At 46.3% G+C, this 18,880-nt stretch overlaps 1 protein-coding gene across 1 annotated transcript in view; it reads left to right on the top strand.

Moving 5' to 3' along the window:
* The first annotated feature begins 256 nt into the window (after window positions 1-256).
* Window positions 257-18,880, top strand: part of LOC136423513 (bone morphogenetic protein 1-like) — a 38,552-nt gene continuing 19,928 nt past the window's right edge. The window contains exons 1-3 of the mRNA XM_066411699.1: window positions 257-1,107; window positions 1,693-1,962; window positions 13,910-14,027. Coding sequence (XP_066267796.1) covers window positions 966-1,107; window positions 1,693-1,962; window positions 13,910-14,027 — 530 coding nt within the window. The 5' untranslated portion in view covers window positions 257-965. The remainder of the gene's footprint in view (window positions 1,108-1,692; window positions 1,963-13,909; window positions 14,028-18,880) is intronic.

Genomic DNA, 18,880 nt, shown 5'->3' with positions numbered 1-18,880 from the left:
TCTCGAAGCAGGTGTATGGGTCCGACGCATTCTCAATGTTTTCCACTCTTTTTTGCTTCATTTAGAGCTATTTTCTAGTATTATATATATATGTTTTTACAGTAGGAGAATATGCATAGTTGAATCAATAGAATATTTGAGTCCTAAATGTCGCAAAAACAGGAGTCAGATACAGAGTATGATCCGCGTCCTCACATCTGCTTGGAGTTAGGTCCGCCCGTCTGGACCCAGCCCCAGACGACTATCCGTGCTGCCCCCACTATTGTTGTCACGTGATCGCGGCTCACATCATCAGCTGAACGTGTGCAGAAGGGTGTCCCCGGTCGAGACCAGGGCAGGAACGTGCGCCGTGCGAGTACAGCGGCTCTACAACTCCCGGGAGAGCGTTACAACACTGTGCGATCACGTTCCACGATCCTGTCTGGTCCTGTTGAGCCATGATCTACGCATGATCCAGATCCGTGGACGACCTCTAGAGGGCACGCCGGTCCAGTGGATTCCTTGGATCCAGGGAGGGGAGCCGTCTTTGCTTCCAGTCGTGTGTGTTTCATACGGGGTGTGATTCCTCCTACTGGAAATGCGGGTGGGTTTTTGGCTGCTGGTGGAACGCGTGGTTTTCTATTCTTAGGGAGTGCGGTTTGCGTGTGTGTGTGTGGCACAGCGCGGTCACCCGGAACGTAGCCCGGAGTTTCCTCTCGCGAGCTGTGGTGGTGGAACTCGGTGAGGATCAGCTGACCGGTAGCCGGTAGGACACAGGCCTGTGACTCCTGCGGGCCTGGTGCAGGCGAGCACATGCGGGGAGATCATCACGCGGTAACGTCCTGCTAAAACCGCCCGGCCGACACTCCACGGTCCCAACGCCCCTGTCAGTCCGTCCGGAGGAGAGGGGAGGGTTGGAGCCAGCGTCTTGTGCCTGGAAATACACTTAAAGCGCGGCGCTACGCAGTCTTGAAGGAGCAAGAACCATGCTGACTGTCTTGGCTTTCGTCTTGGCGGCGTGCGGAGCCGACTTACCCGTGACCTTGAGCTACGAACACGACGTCAGCTACAATAACATCCAACTTAACCTTCAGAACAGGATCATACTCGACCCCTGCGCTTCTAAAGGTAAGGAGCTCGAGAAATCAATCGCCAGCGTTCTACTTTCTGTGTAAGGTTATCCAGACTAGTGTATGGTCCTCGGTCGTTCATCATGCGGACTCCGCATCTGCTAGAACCATAAACACACGGCTGTATTTGTGTAGGGAGGGTATACCTATATGGGTGGGTGGGCGCGTGGTCTCGTACCGCAAAAAAAAATGGACGGGTACGGACGTTCTGTCGTGCCGCTTTGGATATGATATTATTCTAGGAAGAACTTTCTATAGATTTTTATTTGTGTTACAACACTTTAAAGATTGGGGGGGGGGGTGCCTCTTCTTTACGTCTACTGACTGCTCTGTTTTTCTGATCAAGTACTAGTACACCCCGACAGCAGAAATTAAGGTCTTCCCCCTAAGATCTACTTGAGGGTCACTGTAAAAACGCGTGCCAGTTGTAGCCGTGTAGTTTTAGTCCTTGGCAGCTGGACTAGAATTTCCTGTGCTTATTTTGCTACAAGTGCACAATAGTGCAGCGACACTCGATCCCCCGCGGTTTCTTATTGTCAACTTCTCTCTTTTCCACTTCAAAAATTTCTCTGTTTGTTCTCAGATGTTCTCGAGGGGGATATCATAGTGGACGGCTGGACCAAAGACTACTACAGCGTGGACTACAGTGATGGGGGCTTCGTGTCCCGCAAAAGCCACCGCGGCCGGAACGCACCGACAAGTAACAACAAACACCATCGGCCACGGAAATCCAAACTGCGGCCGGCGGGGGCCCCCGGCAGGTCCCCCCGGAAGCGACGGGCGGCCACCGCGGTCGAGTCGCGCCTCTGGCCAGGCGGGGTCATTCCCTACGTGATCGACGTTGGATTTTCCAGTAAGTTTCCCTTTATATACTACTTCTCTTCTCTTTGACATAATCTCTCTATCCAGCTCATGTTCGCTCTAATAGGTTCGACATACCGGTCCAATCGCCTTTCCCGTGACGGCCGGGTACGGTTTCACCAGACTATTTATACGTCTGACTGCCGCTCTGCCCCCGGTGTTGTGGGAATTGTACGACTTCCAAGCTCTATTTGTCCCGGTGACCTCGCCACTGGAGGTCAATCTGCTAGCCAGTACTGTAGTATATCGTAGAACTCTTGGCGACAGGGGTCCCATGGAGTTACAGAATTGAGACGTACTAACCGCGAGGATTTTGGCAGGCGCAATTTTTTATATGCCTCGTTTTTTTGTTTAGTTTTGTGTTATTTATGCATGTCAGTGTGTCTGCTGTGGTATATCTCAGGCCAAGGAACTCTTGGCGAATAGCTCCAGACAGGTGTCCCACGGAGTAACAGAATTGAGACGTACTAACCGCGAGGATATTTTGGCAGCCGCAATTTTTTATATACCTCGTTTTTTGTTTGGTTTTGTGTTATTTAAATTATGCCTGTCAGTGTGTCTGCTGTGGTATATTTCAGGCCGAGGAACTCTTGGCGAAAGGCCTCAGACAGGAATCCCACGGAGTTACAGAATTGAGACGTACTAACCGCGAGGATATTTTGGCAGCCGCAATTTTTATATACCTCGTTTTTTGTTGTTGAACACTGTCTCTCTGGACCCACTGCTAATCATGTGTGTGAAAGCGAAAGACGATCTTTGTTTTGTTTGTGTGCCCTCCTTTCGCCGAAAGATAAGTTTGCCCCCTGACCCAAGCACTACATCAGAAGTGGTATCTGTGGTCTTTCAAAGACTCAACAAGCAGTTTCCAGGGCTGCAATATAATACGAAGAGATCGGCCGCAAATTTGGCAAAAATGTTTAAAGCTTAGCCTCCATAGCAGGCTCTCTGGGCATTTGTTTGGCTTATTAGTATTATACACTTTTTGCTGATGATTTCTTTTTTGAAATGGGACGTTTGTACAGTCGGCCTATAGGCTCAGTACAAAAAGAAGTAATCAGCAAAAAGCGTATCATAAGCCAAAAAAAGGCCCATAGAGCCCTGTGGAGGCTATTTAAAGCTATCCTACTTCCCAGGAAAAACAGACAAACTGTAGCGTTGCTGACTGACTCAATTATCAAATTATTGAGCATATTTTAAGCAAACTGCTACTGTTTTGGGTTGATTGAAACTAACAACAAACTCTGTCTTGTACTTAATGTCCCATAAAATCGAGGGTATCCTTTCCTGTATAATGGCCGACGCGATTCCGACGCCCCCCTCCCAACCTTCGAACCTTTTACCAAATTTGCTCCAGACCCTGTCGTCATCCAAGTCCAACAAATTCTGCATAGTTTCGTGAATCCTAACCCAAGCAACGTTAAGTCCGCCTGTAGCGGCTCCCTGTGTGTTGTAATGCCTGTCAGTGTGTCTGCTATGGTATACCTCAGGCCCAGGGAAAGAAATGTTATGTTTCCGGTTCCCGACCGACTCTGGCAAAAATTTGGCGACGCGAGCCTTTTATGGAGGTCGACCGCTGGTTTAGGACATGACATTTGCAATCTGAGTGATGAAAACGTTGTAGAATCATTTTTCAATACTTTATCTCCATTTCTGTTTAATTAGAGAGTGCGCTTGTACAATTATGTATGATAACGAAGTGATGTTGAAAACATATAATGGTCCTAATGCATTCCAGCTTCACGTTGCTAAATCGTATTTGTTGGGTAGCCTCTACCAGGCTCCACAGGGCGCTGAAAAATAGTAGGAATTGGCCAAATAGACGTACAACATGTCAGAGGAGTTAGTCCGTTAAAGGGTTACAGTTTGCGACCTATACTATAGGTCATGTTACCCGTCTATTTGGCCAATTTCTACTATTTTCCAGTGAACCTATGGGGCCTGGTAGAGGCTATTTTTTGGATATCTTTGGCTGAAATCTGAACGAAATAAAAGAGAAAAAAGTAGAGAATACCTGCCCACCGACCCCAAATTTGTCAAGACTGAAATCAGAAACACAGCATTAGTTTTACTAGGCCCTATCAAACTCGAGTGTCTGGACTGGGGCCAAGTCAGTCGCTTGTTTGAACCCCGAACCCAAACACACCGGGCATGCACCCCGCACAGGTGATGGGGGCGACAAGCTAGCTCCAAGCAGATGTGGGAATAGTACTACGTATTCATTTTCTGACGGCCCGGTTTTTGACAGGTATCTTTCTCACGTAAACGAAATAATATTGCGGCTCAAGTGTGCTTATTGTACGTTTTTCCGTCGTTTCGACGTACAAAACCAAACGTAAACTGTGTTTAGTCACAAAAGAGATCCACAATGACTGTTATTCTAAAGTAGCATTGTATAGATTTGGACCTCTTCGTATATCTATGTCGGTCTATATGGTTTTGATGTGCGCATATTCCAACAATTTGATCAGCTAAGCATTGCACCTTAACTTATGTTCAAGCAGATGTTTGGGGTGATTAGTCTGTATAACGCAAACTCCAGCTGTCCGGGGTTTCTCTCCCCTCCCCGCGGGGTGGTTACAGGGCGGCGAGCGGTCACAGGAGGCTTGATTGAATTCAGGCTTGGGGGTGATTGGCTGTCAGAAAAGTCAGGCCGCAAGATAAAGAGAACAATACGGTTTTCCACCCAACATCTACTTGGAGATTACCCTTTAACCCACCGGCCACTGGTCTTGATTACGAGGCAGGAGTAAGCCACCCCGTGACGTGTTAGGTCAAGTGCAGCCTTCCCCTAGAGACATTCTTGGACTCACTTTCGACAATTTATCAGCGACTCGTTGGGTATGTCTAGGATGATATAGCCCCGTGGCCCTTTAGGGGAGTGGGTTGTTATATCCACTGTATCTAGGGTACGGCATGGGAAGCTCCATCGTGATATCTTTTTACCTCCCAACCGAAGTCAGGTACCCATTTTTACACCTGGGTGGAGAGAGGAAAGCCGGTTAAGCCTTTTGCAAGAACACAGCGTCTAGCCAGGAACGCCAGGGATCGAACCCGTGACCTCTCGATCTCGTGTCCGCTAGCCTAGCTAGCTACTCGACCATTCGAAGCCACTAACTTTTCACGATTTATCCCCAACTCGTGGTGAATGTCCAACACACGCGTGCTTCTCCAGACGGACCAGCAAATAAATTTCCCCGCTTCCGGCGCCTACAGACTTCCGAGTCTTTTTTTTTACGTCGTTCCCCCCGAGGTAAAGTTTGTTTGCAAGGAAATTAAAACTGGAACAGTAGCCTGGAGTTTGTACAAGGCACGTCAGAACGATTTAAAGGTTCATGAGGCCACATAAACTCACTTTTATGGATCCCATCCACGTTTGCATTGGTTTGCTCTTTTCAAGGGAAGGTATCTTCAGGCGAGAATGTTTGTAGCCGTGAAAGACGAAGCCACAAGCGACAAGCCATAAGTCTAGCGAAATAAGACAGTCATTGAACAGTTTAAGGCTCCTGGGTCCTGAGACCACATGAACTCAGTTTTATGGATCCCATCCGCGTTGGCATTGCCCTTGGAAAGGGCGAATAATGATTGATACGTATGCACTAACACAAGCTATAAACTCTTGATTTTGATTTCCTTACACCATTTGTCGTTGTTGACTTTTTGTAGATAAACATAATCTTAAAGGACCATCGTTTTTTTCAATTTCAACTTTATTTCAGGCCCATATTTCAGGCCCATATAATTGAATATACAGATAAGAAGAAAAGGACTACGTTAAGATACAATACAAGCTACCGTTAACCTAACTTATACTTCCTTTTAATTCCGAAAATAATTTCGTCAGGTTGGTAGAATATTTGGAGTCTCTTTTTATTCAGAAGCTCTGAAGAAGGTGTCTGACAGACAGCGAAACGTCAGCAGGTGAGATTCCTGGTTGTGTTAAAAGAAACTCCAAATGTCTTACTTCCTTTTAATGTTTCTATGTTTTTTCTCTGGCATCTCTTGGATTTCTGCTCCAGACAATCACAATAAGTCACTCATAAGGACAATGTTGTGTAGTCTAGTTGTTACGAATGACGAATGGCACATTCTCCAAGCACTTGAAGCAGAGGTTTCGGTCGAGAGGGCTATGGGTGGCCGCGAAGATACTCCAAGCCCTCTCGACCGAAACCTCTGCTTGGAGAAAACTAAACTAGTAGTAGGAATGACACAATGCCGAACCTGCTGCCCTCTTCAGTTGTATTTGCCCGTGTGCTGTACCACGTGTTTGCGTGTTCACAGGCGGCTGCTCACGGAGCTGTTAGCAGGATTTAGATTCTTGTAGAATTAGGCAGACAAGCGAGGAATTGTTGGAGTGGCTGCGAGTGACGCTCTGTAAACCAGCCAAAAAGGATCGGGGCGGAAAAGTTTCGTATTTGCTTACTAGTAGCTTATGTAGGTCAAATGTGTACCCAGCGTCATGCACGAAAATGCGAAGCATGAATACTGCTACACGAAATATCTACTAACATAATTCCACCAAGGTACATAATTCCGCCACTCTGAAAAGATACGTCCAAACAGATCTCCGACCCAACATTCCCCAGTATGATGCACTCCAGACATGTATATCTTAAGTTTTAGCTGTGCACACCAGGGGTGCTGCACTAGAGATCTCTCAAACACATTGTTTTTCAAAATGGCAAATCTATGTAACACAGCGGATTCATGTTAATGGAGGTTACATTTCTTTTAGTCCTTTGCAAAAGTCCATCGTGTTGGCGTACATGTCGTCGGTCTGGCCCCCGCACCCCTAGAGATTACAATGACCAGTGCATGTAGATGCAGAAATGTTCGCGGTGGTTTTGTGTTCGCGGTTTTCGCGGTGAACTTTCAGCGCGAACTTAAAGCCACTTTTTGCCCACCTATGACTGTAGCGCTACTATTATTGCGAACGCGAACTTAAACCCCCTGCGAACACTTTATTTTCTCCCTACCGCGAAATAAAAACCACGCGAACTTAAATGCATTTACAGTATGCCCTGGACAGTGTATTTCACCCCCTTTTGTACCACACCCATAGGGCTTACTTTGACCAATGTATACGGAAATGCCCCGGACAGTGCACTGACTGTACTCCAACCTTCACCCCAGGTCGTCTGGACAGCGTCTGCTGCCGTCTGACACCTCAGACGGGCTTCACAATCACTCACTTCATTTATTCATTGCCACACCAGACGGTTCATTAATTAACATTTATTGCATTTTCATACACTATAAAAACCCATTTGTCCCCAAAATTGTTAACTATTAGAAAAATACAGTACCAGAAAATAGTACTTTCTAAATGTCGCACAAATAGACGTATAACACCGAGAACGAGGCAGATCCCTACATCTGCTTGAAGATTAGAAAGAACTTCATTGATGGCTCCTGTTACCAGCAAATACTGTAAATGCAGAGATGTTTGCGGGGATTTAATTTCGCGGAGGGAGAAAATAAAGTGTTCGCGGTGGTTTTGAAACAATAGTAGCTCTACAGTCACACAATGTAACGTCTTTTCGTGTTGGTTTTAACTTCGCGGAAAAGAGTTCGTGAAAACCGTGAACATAAAACCACGCGAACATTTCTGCCTTTACAGTATTGTTCTCCCAGACAAGTCTCGCTGCCGTTGTTCCAGGTGTTCCGATGACTCAGTTCATCCCGCAGGAACACAGACAGTTCCCCTCCGCCGTACAATGGAGCGCTTGTGTCACGGTGCGTGTAGCGTGAGGCGCAACGGGCTCATTTTCGCGCCAACAGGTCTAAACACTTAACTTGTTGCCAGGTGTCTTGATGGTCTTGGATAAGGTCTTGATCTTCTCCTGAGATAAGAGTCGGACAAAATTTGAGAGAGGATACTCCTTGGCGGTCGTCATGGTGATGACATCCTCTCTCGTGATGTTTATATGTACAGGAATTTTTTTGACAATCCGGCGTTCGACTTAGCGATTCGAATAAGTTGTCAATAACTCTTGATGACAACAAATAAAGTTCTACGCACAAAATGTAGTATCAAAGCGACAAGCTACGCCTCACAATTAACTGTGGCGCTTAGGCCGACTGCGTCTACGATCAGTGATGGATTAAAGTAGTTCACTACGCCACACGGAAAAGGCATGCATACCTCCTCTCCAAGCGGAGGTTGGTGGGGAAGATAATGACCTTTTTATCTAATGCCCCGTTTTTGTCGGCTCTCACAATCTTCCCCACCGACCTCTGCTTGTAAAGTATGCATACCCTCATCTGTACCTCGCATGCCGGGCCGTTAGGCAAGCCTGCAGTGTTTGGTGACTTTGGACTTTAGTTACTCTGCGTGTAATTGCGTTTGTGAGGAGACAGGAGATAGCCACAACTGCGTGCCAGTCTGGGGTAGAACACGGGAGGCGCGGGGGAAGATGGACAGGGCGCTACAAGCAGATGTCTGGTGCCTGGACTCGTGATTGTACGTCCTTTACACCACCTGAAAAGCCCGGCCTTTATGAAAACACACAGAAGAAGAGGAAGAATAGCCTGATTTCAATCAAGCCTCCTGTAACCGCTCGCCGCCCTGTAACCGCCGGACAGCTGGAGTTTGCGTTATACAGACTAGAGGAAGAAGAGCTACGAAACAAAACAAATCAAAACAAAACAAAAAGAAAAGATACAGCCCTGGTGTCATATTGCTTTAACTTACCTTTTTAAAACTTTTTAAAAGAAAGCCAAGATTTTTGGAACCGGTATTTCTCAAGTTCGACCCTTCCCCTGCTACCCTTTGTTAGGGCCTTGTCACACTTGTGCGTATGAGTTGCGCATTAACATTTCCTAGGTTTAAGGAAAGTTTGCGGGGAAGAAGTTGTTTTCGGCGTTGACCCACCGTTGTGCAACCTAGTTATCGAACCAAGGAAATGACTTCTTGGGCTGAAAACTCAATCTTGACCAAAAATATGTTAATACGCAAACTCATGCGGGCTTGTATATACGCACAAGTGTGACAGGGGCTTTAGAAACTAACGTGCGTCTGTTTTAAGAGCAGGTCTAGCCCTGAGACCTGTAGTGTTGTCGAAAGATCAAGTCGTAAAAGCAGTGAAAGATCATCAGTCTCCCCCCCCCCCCCCCCTGTTCATGGCTAGCGTGGTATTTGTTATGGTTAAAGTGCGTCTGTTTTGCGAGTTGTTATACGTGTAAGACCAGTAAAACTGTTGAAGGATTATCATAATTGACCTTTCCCCCCACACCTAACTACCTTGGCCTCTATAAAAACTAACGTGTTCTGGTTTAATTTTAAGAGCCGTTCTACTGATCAGTAAGACCGACGAGCTTGCCGAAAGATCGCGATCGTAAGTAACGGTGTTTCCTTCTTCCCTGCCTCCTGGTTTCAATGAACTCAATCGTATCAGAGTCCGTAAGGCCGGCGGGCCGGACGGTATCGCTCCCAGGCTTGTGAAGATGTTTGCTTGTGAACTTGCTGACCCTCTGGCAGATGTTTTCAACTCATCACTGAAAGAAGGAGTCGTCCCTACTCAATGGAAGGAAGCTGTCGTTGCCCCTATTCCGAAAGAGCTTCCGGCAGTTGTGGGCAAACTGCGTCCTATCTCCCTCACGGCAATCTTCGCCAAGATATGTGAAGGCCTAGTGGCGAAGTGGGTCACGTCGGACGTCTGGACTAACATCGACCGGCGGCAATTCGGTGCTATCAAGAGGAGCTCCACGACCCATTGTCTTGTAAGCCTGACACATTTCCTCTACCAAGGCGCAGAAGCAAGCGGCAACATGGGAAGACTAGTACTGACTGACTTTACTAAGGCCTTTGACACTGTCAGCCATCAACGCGCTATCTGTAGATTACTGAGCATGGGTACTAGAGCTTCTGTCATACCATGGATTGTGAGCTTCCTGACAGAGAGACGTCAGAAAGTACGCTATGGCTCTGCCTTGTCGGACTGGGAAACGTTGACCTCAGGAGTTCCACAAGGCACCAAACTAGGCCCTGTCATTTTCGTCTGTATGATCAACGACGCAAGCCAATCCCATGACGATCGATGGAAATATGTGGATGATTTAACACTCGGGGAAAACAGAAGCGTTCGCAAACAGTCACACCTTCAGGATCAAGTGGATTCACTTGAAGTATGGTCCAACACTGCGCAACTGAAACTGAACCCTAAGAAATGTATGGTACTGACTGTTTGCTTTATGAAGAGCCCACCTCCCCCTCCACCCATAACTCTCGGGGGCAAACCCCTTCTGGCAGTGGTCGTTGCTAAAGTGTTGGGAATCTGGTTGCAGTCTAATCTGAAATGGGACAAACAAGTCTGCGAGTCTACCAAGAAGGCCAACAAACGTATGTTTATGCTCCGGAGACTTAAGACGTTCGGTCTTTCGACGCCAGATTTAGTAACTGTGTACTGCGGCTATATTAGGCCTATCCTGGAATACTGTGCACCCGTCTATCACCACAGCCTCACAAACAAACAGACAATAACTCTTGAAAATGTACAAAGACGCGCATGCCGAATCATTCTGGGTCGCCACTACCATGACTACGCCACATCTCTACAACAGTGCGGGCTCGAAACTTTGAAGGAAAGGAGGAACAACCTCTGCCGAAGATTTGCTACCAGCATGGAGAAATCAGAGAGAACTGTAGACCTGTTGCCCCCAACCCGACTAGCATCACATGGTCGTAACCTCAGAAACTCAAAAACTCTGTCTCTGCCTACTGCTCGCACCACTAGGTTTAGTAACAGCCCAGTTCCATCACTTCTAAGGATACTAAATGAAACAAAATGACACTGCTGCCTGAGAAGTATTATGTTATGATTAATGGACTTAATGTTGTACATGTGTGTATTCGCTTTAGACGTAATAGTATTTTAAAATGACAAAATGGACAGAGTCGATTTTATGGCAATAAGTGCAATAAGTGCAATAGTGCAATAGTTTTGTGAGTAAATGTGATTGATGTGATTTGTTTTATTGAATGTCACAATAGACGCAATTCAGTCTACAAATGTAGTACTGCAAGTTCTGTTGATTAATAAAACCATTTTTGATTGATTGATTGATATGGCCTTTGTCATGTGACCAAAATGTTCCCGCTAGAAAAGTTCCCGTTACACTGAGTAAGACCGATGGAATCGCCGGTGTCACAGGGATCTCGCACCCCCCGTGAATTTGAACCCCCCGGTTCGAAATATGTTTTATATGTAGTATGTGTTCTGTTACGGCATTCATAATTCCCAGTGGCTATCTTTTTAACAAATTGATTGGTAACTATAACTGACATTTCAAATGCTCTGTTGACTGAAGTGGTAACGAAGTGGGTTGTGCAATGACTATCTGGGAGTCATGGTTCTTGTGTTCAAATCCTGGTGGCGACATTTTTTTATACCGTAGTTTTTAACATTAAATAACTAATAATTCTTACTCAGAAATGTCATAAGATTTCGATTAAGGCTTCGATAATTTTTTTCTAACCCTATTTAAACCCGTCATCCATTCAATATGTAATATAATTTTGTATGATAAAATGTTATTCAAGTCTCTAAAATAATTTTAAAAAATCAATTATGAACATTGAAGTAAAACTATGAACTAATTGTACATTCCTCATGGCACAAAGGAAGAATATTACAACGAATCATCGTGAACAGAGAGTCACCATCATCGCGCTGTGCTGAAATACTAGTAGCGTTACATTAGTCCAGGGCATGGGTTCCCGGCCTGAGTCTTAGATGTTTGTTCTGTCAGACACAGCGACTTGTAATACTCTCGATTACCACGTTAAACTATGGCTTTATTATATCAAAATGCAGTTTTGAATATAATTGCTGCACAGACAGAGCACCTTTCGAAATATTTGGGGGGTTCAAAATCCCTAGGGGGGTTCGAGGAGGGGGTGCGAGATCCCTAGCTGGGGGGTGCAAGATCGCTAGGGATTTCGCACCGGGGGGTGCGAGATCCCTAGTGATTTCGCACCGGGGGGGTCAAAATTAAGGGGGTGCGAAATCCCTGTGACACCGGCATTTCAAGACCAGTGATACTGGTGAATGGTTGTTAGAAGTTCGAACCTAGCTACCTTGGCCTCTATAAAAACTATAGGCTGGTCTCTAAACATATTTTAGCTCCCGAGTCTCTTCTGTCCACTATAGCTAGATCTCCGCAAATAGAAAAAGAACAGAAAATACTCGATAGCTATGATAGGTTTTGACACCAGGCGATAAAAAAAACTAACGTGTGTCGATTTTAAGAGCCGTTCTACTGTGTAAGACCGGTGGAATCGCCGGAATGCCAGAACGGCTCAACACCGGCGTTTCTGCCCCGTGCTCTCGGTCTCAACAATTTACACAGCCGACCGCCCTTCACCAGGCGATGATGGAAACGCCGGCTTGGGTTTCGCTTTCTTTCAACCGCTGTCGGTAATGCCACTGCTGTTGAACTTAAACATCCATTAGATTCCGCTATGAAACGTGCGAGATTTTTTGAGAAAGCTGAAATTTCGACGAATTGAAATATAAAGTGGAGGCAGCCTACAAATCAGGTAACGCCGCATTAGCTATGTAAAATGGGCATTGCATGCAGAAGCACAGACAGAGAAAGAAAGACAGACAGGCAGACACGTCAGACAGACAGACACGACAGACAGAAAGACAGACAGACAGACAGACAGACTGACTGAGCTCAAAGCAACACCCAACTCTTTTAGAGTGAAGTAGAAAGAAAACGAAGTTGAGAGGCCCGTTAAAGAGGCTATGTAGTTGTAAACTTTCATCACTATTTCTGACGTAAGGCACATGTGTCGGTCCTGTATGACCGCCGCTACACGCTATTAAATCCGGGCGTTCTGGTGTTGCGCTCACGTTGACGGACGGATTCCAGTAATCGCGCCCGGGAGAACACGTGTGTTTGGGTATCTCAAGGCGGGAAGTGGAGAAAGAGCGAGGCTGTAGAAAGAAGGTGTTCACTCTCCCAAGACGGCGTGGTACTTTCACTCTTTCTTTGACAGACCGTTCTTTAAAAGAGGCGGACTCTATACACAATGTATACATGGTGGGATGCACGCATGTCTAAAGTAGGCACGCATGTCCAAAACGCGTCATCCTCATATTAAACCGCTCAAAACTTCTAATGGCGAAAGCCCACAGTGCACTCACCTGACGTTCAGTTGGCAAAATTGCACGCTTTACGCCACCATCCAAAATGACGAATGCAATCCTTACAACATGTTCGAGCTCTGGCCGACCATAGGATGGAACCCTGGCCCATAGAAGGAGGATAGAAGCGACCTTTACTAAAAACCCCGCTGCTTCGCCATCTGGATCAAATTCCGTGGATCCTGGGGCCCAAGTTCGATCCTAGGGTGGACACCAGCTCGGACATGTTGTAAGGGATTGCATTCGTCATTTCGGATGGTGACGTAAAGCCGGCGGCCCCGTGTATGATGGAGCTTCGGGCATTAGCCTCAAACGTCAAACCTCTGCACGTAAAAGAATCCAACACACTATCCAGAAAAGTAGGGGTGACCCGGTGTGCTTGGCCCAAAACGCGAGCCGTGGCGAAGCCGCATTGCACTACCACTAGCTACTTGAAAAAGCATCATGCTTCGACTCAATTGAGGATGCCTGCTTTACCGTTACCTCACTAAGCCTTAACCCCGGTGCAATGGCCTAATTGGTAGAGTGTTCGCCTTGCATACCAAAGACTTTAAAAATGGTACATACTTCTTTCTCTGCTTAGCACTCAGCATTTGGGAAAGAGTATGGAAGTTAAACACACACATCACTACCAGCGGACCAGCCCCCTGCTGTAGTGACTTGCACTTGTGTGGACCAAGGGCTTCGAATGGGAGATGGGCGCCCCCCTACGCATCTTCGATGTATGGGACCACTTTAACTTTTTTTTTTACTAAGCCACGTGTTTATTTCTTCCGTTGTTCTCCCCAGATGAGAGCCGTTCCGTCATCCAGTCCGCCATGACACACTGGCAGAGGAACACCTGCGTCCGCTTCCGGCCCAGAATGCACCACGACTTCGACTACGTTTTCTTCCAGAGGGGCAGAACGTAAGTTCATTCTTCTGACATAATGCCATACTCCTAGGTTTAGTTTTGTTCATCCTCCCTGACCACGTAGATTTCAATTTTCACAATGAAGACAACTTTTTTTTTCGCCAACCTTTCTTTTTATTCGCACGATCGCATCGGTTTTAGGGTTCCCAGAGAATGTCATCCATAAGATCAAATCAATATGGCCTATCACGAGGACCGGTGCAATGACCAAGAGGGTAGAGTGTTTTCGCTTTGCATTCGGTAGGACCGTCGTGAGTTCGATTCTTGGCCGAGTCATATACACCAAAGACTTTGAAAATGGTACATACTACTTTCCCCATTTGGGAAAGAGTATGGTTATTGACCACACACCACTACCCAGTGGACCTGCTGTAGTGACGTGCACAAATGTGTGGCCCAAGGGCTATTGAAATGAAGATGGGCGCCGTCCTATGCACCGTCTGGTCTTCAGAGGGGCCCAAAGCATTATTACATCCCTAGATTTCTGTATCGTTTCTGTGACAATGACACCTCTGCAAGAAAAGTATGGCGACGTCAAGGAGAGGTTTGATCGGAAGGAGTTGTGGAATCTTGAGTCTTCGTGATTAAGAACACGTCTTTGTCTAACCTTGGAGTCTCCTCAGCTCCGCACGTCACCGCGGAAGACGCGAACGTCTGTGTTTAACTTAACGTCGACGTGTGGGTCCAGATGCCACGTCTGCAAGTCGGACAAGGACAGATTAGGCGAGGTCTCAGTCAATAGCAACCTGCAGGATTCACGCCCTTCTGCCTTCGTATGATGTTGGAAAGAGCGAGTTTTTGATGATCTACAAGCAGATGAGGGGCAATAAATGGGTACCTGACTTCGGTTGGGGAGGTAAAAGGCGGTGGAAGAAGAGGGGTGGGGCTCCGCATTCCAATACCGTGCCCTAGAAACAGCGGATGACAACCCATTGCCCCAACGGCCTTAAAGAGGCTATGGGACTACCTTTATCTTTACCTAACTTACCTTTATCCCGACATCTGCTTGGAGTTTACGTTCTTGAGGTCGGGTGGGGCATATTCCCATGTTAGTGAGGATATTCGTGCGAAGCGTCTTTCCCAAGGTCACAACGTCGGGGCATGTCAGATGGTTCGAACCAGGAACATCTGGGCTCTGGGACAAACTACCATTACCCCGGGCGACGCCTACAACGTTGCGATCTTCCAACCCAACATCTGCTTGGAGATTAGGAAGTCGAGCTCTTGAGGTCGGGCGGGGCATGTTCCCTGCCCTCGGGAGCGCGACCTGGGTGTTCCGCGCGGTCCGTACGTCAAGACGCTGTCAAGGCTCCGTAAACAGTTTACCTCTCAGCATTCCGAGATGGGTCGGTTGAGTGACGGGTCTGTCGGACGACAGATCATCGAGGAAAAGAATGTTTGATTGTCTTAGAAGGAGGTTAGCGAAGAGACGCATGTGGTGAGAAAGTGTCTCTCGGACACTTACATGTCTAAATTCTCTTTAAAACAGATTTTGATTTAATCCATATATTTGGCTGTAAAAAGTACAGCCAGATATTATTAGTCAGTCAGTCAGTCAGTCAGTCAGTCAGTCAGTCAGTCAGTCAGTCAGTCAGTCAGTCAGTCAGTCAGCCATTCTGAATGAAGGAATGAAGGAATGGATTAATGAATCCCTCAAGATCGTAACGTTTTTCGAGATGGGGCGTTTGATTGACAGGTTTGTCGGACGACAGATGAGGAGAAGAATGTTTGATTGTCTTGGAAGGAGGTTGGCATGTGCTGGCAAAGTCAGCTTGGCTCAGCTCAGCAGACAACTGCGTAGTTAGTAGGTAAATCGCTAAATTCTCTTCTATGTCTATCGTTTCTATCTATGTATAGATCGATCGATCAATCGATAGTCAGATGGATGGTTGGATGGATGGATGGATGAATGAAAATGAATGATTAGATTTATCTTTTCATTTATTTCTGTTTTCTTCACATAGCGTAGGCGGGCTCATGTGCTTAGATCTCGGTGTTCGCACGACTAGGTCACGGCGTCTACTTGTAACCGGGTCCCGCGTTGAATTTATGTCCGAGTTAAAGTCACCGCGGGGCCCGGCCCAATAGCTCGGTAGCCGCAGGGTGTCCCACGGGGTCACACCCGAAAGTGCCAAAAACAGCCCGTTAACTACCCGGCAGGGCCCCTTTTGCCAATAGACCGATCCCAAAGCCACGCCCCCTGTTCTATTTCGAACGCTGTTTTTGACAGAGGTGTTCTAAATAGAACAGGGGATTCTATGGGTCTTCTATTCGTTCGATATGGTGTTCGACAGGATCGGTCTATTGTGACGCAGAACCTACTGTGGGAAACCCGGATGACCTGTAGTGACCCCTCTCTCCGGGCTTCCCCAGACTGTTTGGCGCGCCGCCAGGTCCTGTCTCCAAGCAGATGTCCGGAGACAAAATCCATCTGCCCGTTTCTGTCACAAACTGCTACTCTCCAAGCAGATGTCCGGAGACAAAATCCTTACGTTTTTCCACCTACCTTTTTCTGTCACAAGCGCCCCCCTTGTAATCTATCATTTATCTATTCTTTGTGCTATTGATATTATTTCGAGTCATGTTTGTTGACCGAGCATTTGTTGCCAAATGACCCATTGACACTCCTCCCAACTCGACTATGAAAAGCGGCCTTGATGGCCGAATAGAGCAATTTCGAGTTGAAATAAAGGCACAAACAAACAAACAACCAGGAGGAAGACGTGACGATTTTGGCTCCCAACATCTGCTTGGAGATTCGTCTGACAGGCCCTCAAACCTTCGAACCTTCAAGTGGGCGAAGGAAAACATACAGAAAGACAGAAGAAAACACACACACAAACACCAGTTCAGCTGGAATAACGTTACCGAGGTTTTTATACCAAAAAATACTTCCTGATCTATTCTCAACGGAATAACCTTATCTGTAACGGTGACGTCTTGTTATTTTAGTGGAAGTCTAGACTATAAACGATAGGGTTTTATGTGTTTCCTTTTTTCCTGTATACATAGAATTCTCGTAGACTATCAAATCGTGGCCTCACCGGCGTTGAATTATGTAGCCAAGTTTGTTTTTTTTCCATTTTTAAGCAAATGTGAGTAGGTGCCTACAACATGTCCTTCTCGGGACATTTTCAGTCATTTAGTAAAAATGCAATATCAAAATAACACTCATGGCGCCTGTAGTGCAAGCTGTGACGGCTACTGGGCAGCCCCTCTAAAGGTCTGGAACCCAGGCTAGGCGTAGACGGTATCGAATGATGCAAGAACAGGCTTCACGCAGTGCGAGTCGCTCGTCTGTCTTCTATCAAATAAACACTTTGGTCGGGTCAACTAAAATACACTCACTGCTGTTAAATGGGCTGTGGTAGGGAAACGAGGTACATTGTATATGGATTTAGGAGTAGTCAGAAATTGTTGTCTTTATCATTATTATTATTATTATCTTTATTATGTAGTTATTATTTTCAAATTATTATATTTGTTATTTTTGTTCTTTGTCACCAATACCTGTTGATTTGTCGGTTGGTAAGTTGGTTGGTTCGTTATTTTGACGTATGTTCTTTTTGATGACTTTTTTGCCCAGTTAGCTTGGTATCCTTTGAGCAAAGGAATTTTGGATATTCGGGAACCCTAAATCACAGCCTGGTAACGATGCAGATTTTGCTATCGCAAGCCTGTAAGGTTGCCCTTGCTCTCCCGGGTTCTGTCGGTCGTGTCCAAGTGTCAGTGTATATATCACCTATCTCCAGTGCCGGTGTGTGTATCACGTGTCTCCCATCATTACCGTCCTGAGGCTGACATGTTTTGACTCGTGGCTGCCAGGACAGGCAAAATGCAAGCGCTGGGCTCTGGCAACGGTCGGGATGGTACTTTAACCTGCTTATGAACTTAACCTTCACGGTATGCTAGAGGGCCATCTGGTCAAAGAAAGGGAGCGTTTGATGGCCTTTGTATTTCTTAAGACTTTTGTGAAATAAGCTAGCATAGTGGCACATCACATTAGACACATTAGACAGCAGTTAAGATTCAAGTCAATTCAAGTCAAGTCCTTTATTTTCGTTCGAAATGCTTCCGGCAAAGAAGGCATTGCTTCGATCCTAGTAAGTGTACTTGGGCGCGCGCGCGCTCCCATGCGATTTGAGGAGACTAACGTTAAATCTTACTGTAACTATATTCAGTAGCAAGGTGGAATGCATACAAGCCAAAAACACGCGTATCTTTCCAAATTCAAAGTGAGCAGTGTTTTCTTCATCTAAAGCTAAGCGATTTGAATTATATCATCATTTCCAGAAGCCGTCTATACCGGAACGTTAGCCTTGTGACCGTGACCTCTGACCCCTCGAAACCACCATGGCGCTTTTCACCGATAAATATGTCATTCTCAATCATTTATCATTAACTATTATAGTGTGTCCTTGTCAGGAATTGGCTTGTTTACATGATAAAAACCTGGCTCAGAAGACTAGCGCTATAAGTGGCCATTTGTTTTGGTTATTCGGCAGAATTAGCAGTCTTGAAGGAGCCTTTACTGCCAAGGTCATGGCCTTCGGAATCTTAGAGGTCAAGTGGCTAAGAAGTAATAGTCTTCAGGGGCGTTCAATGTTTTCTGTAGGGTTGCAACAGAGAGGGGGGGAGAAAGAGAGAGGGAAGGGAGAGAAAGACAGGGAGGGAGGAGAGAGAAAGAGAGGGAGAGAGAAAGAGGGAGAGAGATAGAGGGAGGGAGAAAGAAAGAGAGGGTGATAGAGAGAGGGAGAGAAAGACAGACAAAAAGAGGATAGATGATGGATGATGTAGACCGTATTTTTTCCTGTCGTCCTTTTTTGAAACGACGACACTCACTGACG

This window comes from Branchiostoma lanceolatum, chromosome 17 (genome assembly GCF_035083965.1).
Source record: "Branchiostoma lanceolatum isolate klBraLanc5 chromosome 17, klBraLanc5.hap2, whole genome shotgun sequence".
In the NCBI taxonomy this organism is placed as follows: Eukaryota; Metazoa; Chordata; class Leptocardii; order Amphioxiformes; family Branchiostomatidae; genus Branchiostoma; species Branchiostoma lanceolatum.
This window is presented reverse-complemented; position numbering and strand designations above follow the sequence as displayed.